General features: G+C 35.7%; 1 protein-coding gene across 3 annotated transcripts in view; it reads left to right on the top strand.

Annotated features, from left to right (window-relative positions):
* Positions 1–4,951, top strand: part of LOC117289186 — a 33,256-nt gene extending 28,305 nt beyond the window's left edge. For all 3 annotated transcript variants that reach the window (XM_033770206.1, XM_033770188.1, XM_033770196.1), the window contains one exon: positions 780–4,951. In XM_033770206.1, coding sequence (XP_033626097.1) covers positions 780–939 — 160 coding nt within the window. In that variant the 3' untranslated portion in view covers positions 940–4,951. The remainder of the gene's footprint in view (positions 1–779) is intronic.
* The last annotated feature ends 807 nt before the right edge of the window (positions 4,952–5,758 follow it).

The raw sequence follows: 5,758 nt of genomic DNA on the forward strand, positions 1-5,758 counted from the left end.
CAATGCTCCAAAATTGATGTCCGAAACCAAACTGGAGACACACCCCAAGCCGATATTTGGAAAAGGCCCTATGTTCCTTCCTCATGCTGACAAAATCCAGCAACATTTTCACCCAACTCGCCCGAAACGCCATCATCACAATAATCATGGTTGCACCATTTTGGGAGTCTTTGCTCCTGTGTGTTGAACAGTGTATCAGGCATATTAGGCAACCCGTTTTTTACAAACTTCCCATAATTTCTTGTGGTTACAAGTTGACTCCCAAAACGGAGAGCAAAACTTTAAAATGGTGAACTCCAATGATAGGGGTGTGCCTCATACCAATTCAAGTATATTCAGTTCAGGCCTAGAATTACCACACACCATTGCCTCCAGCTGTTCCCCCTGGTCTTGGCCTTGGTGCCCCTTCAAAAGTTTGCTGTAGACTTTCAGTTTTTCCAATGTGAGTTCCCTTTGCAATATGAAAATGGCCTTGAGTACCTTGTTTGGTAGATACGTGCGCTATATAAGACTTCGATATTATTATTATTATTATAATTGCCCTCTAAAAGATGAAATTCCAGGGCTGTCAGTTTGCTGAGTGCAGTCCTCAGCTCAAACATACAGTCTTCGGCCCTTCCTCTACAGATTAACATAATCAATTAGGGTTAAGTGCTATGCTTGTGGAATTACAAACTATTCACATGGCATATTGACAAGGTAGTATTAAGCACACATCCTTTCTGAAAGCTGTCTGTGAGTAGCACAACCATGAACATCATTCTCTTTCCTTCTTTCAGGCTTCTTAGTATCATGGATATGTACCGCAAGGTGTGGCTGCACACCAATCACACCTCAGGATTGCTAGGATGCCTCGGGGTCTTCAAGACCATCTTAGAGAAACTCATCCCATCCAACATCGAGGAGTTTGTAGACGATGATAATGAAGAGGATCAGTAGAACCAGGTCAAGAAGAAATATTGTCTTCATCCGTATCTATCTAAAACCCAGCAGCAGAGTTTGATGGACTCAGTAATGGCTAGCCATGCTTGTCATGGTGGAGTGCATGGGCAACCATGCTTGCCATGGAACTTGGTTTAAAATGCTGTAAAATGTCCTCTATTTTTATTTTATACTTTTTTAGAACAAAATTTCAAACATAAGGTCATCTGACATCAATAATATATGGTCATTCCATAGAAGAATTTCTGCGCCACCTATATGGTCATACAAAAATGCTGATTGAATCAAAATCAAAATTCAAGAATGAAATGAAAGTTGTCTGTACAAAAATCTACAGGCCATAAATTTGATCGACGACATCATCGAACGTGTTTGGATTTTGACAAAAATTGCACTTGAATGGTATAAACACAGTGGCATTTTTACATCATTTTAACGTGAGGTTAGAGACTTTTTATTTGTTTCCCTTTCTCAAAAGGACTCTTCTGTTTGAAAATGAGTGGATCACCAAAAAAAATTAACCTTGGAGCCAGTTTGAGAACTTGAAAACAGTTTGTGGTGTACATGTAGGTACAACTCTTGAATATTGATTTGCCCAAAATCTTACACAGATAAAAACACTAGTACCAACTTGTCATACTGGGTGAAAGTGTATTTTGCTTTCTCTGTTCATTTTTTGAGAATGCTGTGCCAAAATTTTCGCCACTGTTTTACCTGAAATTTGGAGGGTGGTTGCCCTCCTCTGCCCCCATGGGTCATACACCTATGTGCTTACATTATTTGGGGCTTCAGGAGAAGCTACCAAATGTGAAGAGTTGCTACAAATCCCCTCTTACTCTCAAAAGGAAGTACACAAAATGATAAAAAAACTCAATCATAAGTCGACTTAGTTCTCCATGACTCCCATGGTGATCACAAACCAATAAGGAACAATTTACTACGAAATTTACAATTTACAAGTTGTTTATCAAGTCAAAACAATGGAAGAAAAGATGAAGTGAAAAAAAGGAGTCTTTGACACTCGTTTGTTTATTGATTGATTGATTTTTAATTATTCATCATTATATTATATTTTATTATATTTTATGGTATATTTTTTTCCTTTGTTTACTATTATTATTATTTTGTTTTAATAAACATTTTGTGGGAGGGATTTGTATAAAATTTGATAATCTATTTGTATATTTTGTGAGTAGGGGGTCATGGTATAATGTGAGATTCAGAAAAAAATCTGCAGCAGATTTCACAAAACGCTAGGATGAATCCTACCTCAAATTAGGACGAGTAACCTGTCTGAACTTAGGATGGGTTCAATGCAACCTAGTGTCTTAAGATATGAAACTTTACCCGTCCTAAGTCCTAGCATTAATCCTAAGTTAGGAAGAGTTTGGTGAAATCGACGGCAGGCCTCTTTTGAGTCTCACAATGGTGGTGGTTTATGTAGAGTTTGACCATTGGTCTCTGTGCCTTGAAAATCAAATGTATGGGAGTGTTTTGGAGTCGGTGTTTTGTTATTTGGTTGGGTTATTATTTTTGAAATATTTTCAAGCTGCCATAGGAAGATTTAAGCAATTTAAAGGTAGGGTCATGGTAGTAAGCGTCCTGTGAAATATATTTGTTTGAAGTGGCCCTGTGGTCAGAACAACAACTTTTTAAAAGTCAAATATTCAGGTTTTCTGTTTGTGAATGCTGCAGCAAGAGGTTTGATTGGAACCTGCTTTCTCCTGGTTGAACGTGGATGGATTCAACACTCTTTATGAAAATACTGAGACAAATTTTTGCTGTTTTGTCAACAATCAACAAGTAGATTCTGTATTCAACTGAAACTTCAACAGGTCACTGTTATTCTATCATTATTGCTAATTTGTTGTATACATCTGCATTCTGTTGACCAAAAACACAATCTATGACCCTACCTTGATTGCTATGTTGAAATGTATATAAATTTTATTTTGTAGGGATCTGTAGTCACTTTTCATTTTGAATGATGTAGATAAATTAATTTTTGTTGAAGTAGACGCATTTGTAACAAACCTAAGAAACTGAAAGCATTAGTGGTTTACATATAAATTTATGTGAGAATTTTATTTTTCGTACTGATATAATGATTAAGCTACTTTTCATAGAGTAAAAAGCACTGAATCAGTGCCTGGTATTAACATTTGTATTAGTTATTACTAATAAGATATTTTATTTTCTGCCAAAGGTATTCAAGTAAAATGAATTATTGGCATTATTCACAACTTCACATCTAGTGTAATAATGGTGATAGGATGGGCAGTTGCTATTTTATTATGTCTCTTAAAACATAGTACATCTGGGCCCAATTTCGTAAAGCCTGTTAGCAGATGTGTATACGGAGCTGCCATTAGCATAAGTTCTGTTTTTGTAAACACTACTATTGAACAAAGCAAAGGCGTGCTAGCTTGTCGATGGTTTTTGTAAGTAGAATAGTGACGCAACAATGCAAATCCAGTGGTTTATGAAATACATATTTGCTTATCCATGATTTTCTATCATAATATAAGCACAAACATTTGCAGAAACTGGTTACCAGCCAAAATTCCTTAATGGTTACATTGTTGGGACTTAGCAAAGAAATTTGCTGATCAGTATTTTCTGCTTCACAGCTTCATGAATCTGGGCCTAGGTCATAGTGACTAAGTTGGTTTTTTGTTGTTGACAACTTTACATCCACACCTTGGTTATTTGTAATAAAATTTATTTGCAATAACCTTAAAAAATGTCTGTTGCCTTTGTCTTGGAACTTGCCATTATGGACAGACCAATTTCCTTTTTGTTGTTGTAGATTTTTGTAGAACTTGCAGCAAACTTTATTATTTTGTTTACAACAAGTTGTCACAAAGGTAATTGAGTGGTGAAATGCTCATCTTTGCTTTAAAAAAAAATTGTATTTTTGTATTCCTATGGAAACATTTTGAATTACTGGTGAGACCTAATTGTCTTTAATTAAAGTGCCTTGATTTATTTTAATGATCATGCATTTTGCATAAAATGCTGCTTTTGATGCTAAATAGTTATCAATGTGTAAGGGAAAGAATTGTCCAATAAATTTCCAATGTAGCGTTTAAATCTGTAATAAACAAGTGAAGATGTAAAAAAAAAAAAAACTAAAACAAAAAAACTAAAAACTTGGTTGACACTTACATTAATTTCACACTAACAGTCCTGTATGCTTCGTTTTTGAAATGGCAAGGGCACCAAGGTATTTTCTCCTTGGTAAAGGACACCCTATGAGGAAATTGTAAATTTCTACTGGGGTATAAAGGGCACAAAGGCAATAACCAGAGGCATGTGGGCAATCACCTCCATTGCCTCCGTGAAGTATCGGGCCTTAAGGTACATAGGCTACAGTATAATTGTTCAGAATTAATTATACACCTTATATGAGCAAAATTATCTGATCTTGTCGTAATATTGTGGGAAAGAAAGATTGAGGCTTGATGCTTTTGAGTTTTTCCCTGTTTGATAGACAGAATATTTAACAATGGAAGAACAAAGTACAGAAATATAATTACCCAAAATAAACAGAGTACCTGATGTCATCAGAGACAGCAGTATTCAAAGGAAGGTTGATATAAGTTCATTACAAATACAAATTTGACAGATGATGTTTTAGTTTTCTTTGATATGTATGCAATGAGACAGATAGCTGCGACTGTTCCAACTTTGCAGTTGCACATTGTGTATTGAACACCCTATTCGCCCAATTCACCCGACTTCATCACAATAACCTTGGCTATATATACAGAAGGGTGCATTTTGGGTGACATAGCATTCACATGCTTACCATAACTTTGCATGCTTACCATAATTTGGTTGATGATGTGCTTACTCTAGCAATAATTGGTCTGTCCCAGTAACGTAACCTATACCTACATGGTCAGACAAAGAGTTTTAAGGTTTAATGAGTACTGGTACTTAAACATCAAAGGTTACTGATGAAGTGTAATGGATTGTAAAATTAAAGACTATGGTTTTCACTGGAGTCTTGTCGGTATTTCTTCTAATTTGTTTTAGTGTAACTAACTTAAATCTTTACTGCTAGCCTGATATATGTCCCTTGGGGAAAAAAAAAGTAGGAAAATGCAAATGATTTTCCCGGGCTGACCTATGTATGGTACAGCTTTGAATTTTCAGGGTTTTGCTTATTTTACAGAGGGCAAAAAAATCTGAAATCGGAAGAATACAAAACCTGATTAAGTCCTGAATAATGTTTAAATTTCCAGGAAATGTGTTATGCAAGCTGCTGCCTTTTGGAAGGGTAAGTTCTTTTCCTCCAATAATTTTCAAGAAAAAGTTCATCTTGTTATGTACAGAATTCTCTTTGTAGAATTGTTCCACTCTCGCTTGCTATTTCTGTCTTGCAGGCCAGAGCAGGCTCGATAAACATTTATGGTCCATCTTAAGATGATTTGTCAGTATTACCATTAGTGATTTGTATTGTGGCACCACTCTTCGGTTAGCAATTAAGATTGATTCACTTAAGTTCAATTAAGAACTCTTTGTGAAATCCACCCATAGCAATTTTCAGTTAAGTGGACATGTATGACAACATCATTCTTTCAACAAGGGCAGAGGAAAACTACATCATGATATAATATTTGAAGCAAATTTATCAGACACAGTTTCTACTTTCATTGAAACTGTGCTTGAATGTGAAAAACATAAGTACCAGCACTTGTGGAAAAGACTTTCACACCAACAAAAAACATTGCAACTGGTTTATGTCATTTGCCAATTACTAAAGTTGGCCATTAACAAAAAAAGAGGGCGCACTTTCCCAGGGCGCACA

This window comes from Asterias rubens, chromosome 1 (genome assembly GCF_902459465.1).
Source record: "Asterias rubens chromosome 1, eAstRub1.3, whole genome shotgun sequence".
Lineage (NCBI taxonomy): Eukaryota > Metazoa > Echinodermata > Asteroidea > Forcipulatida > Asteriidae > Asterias > Asterias rubens.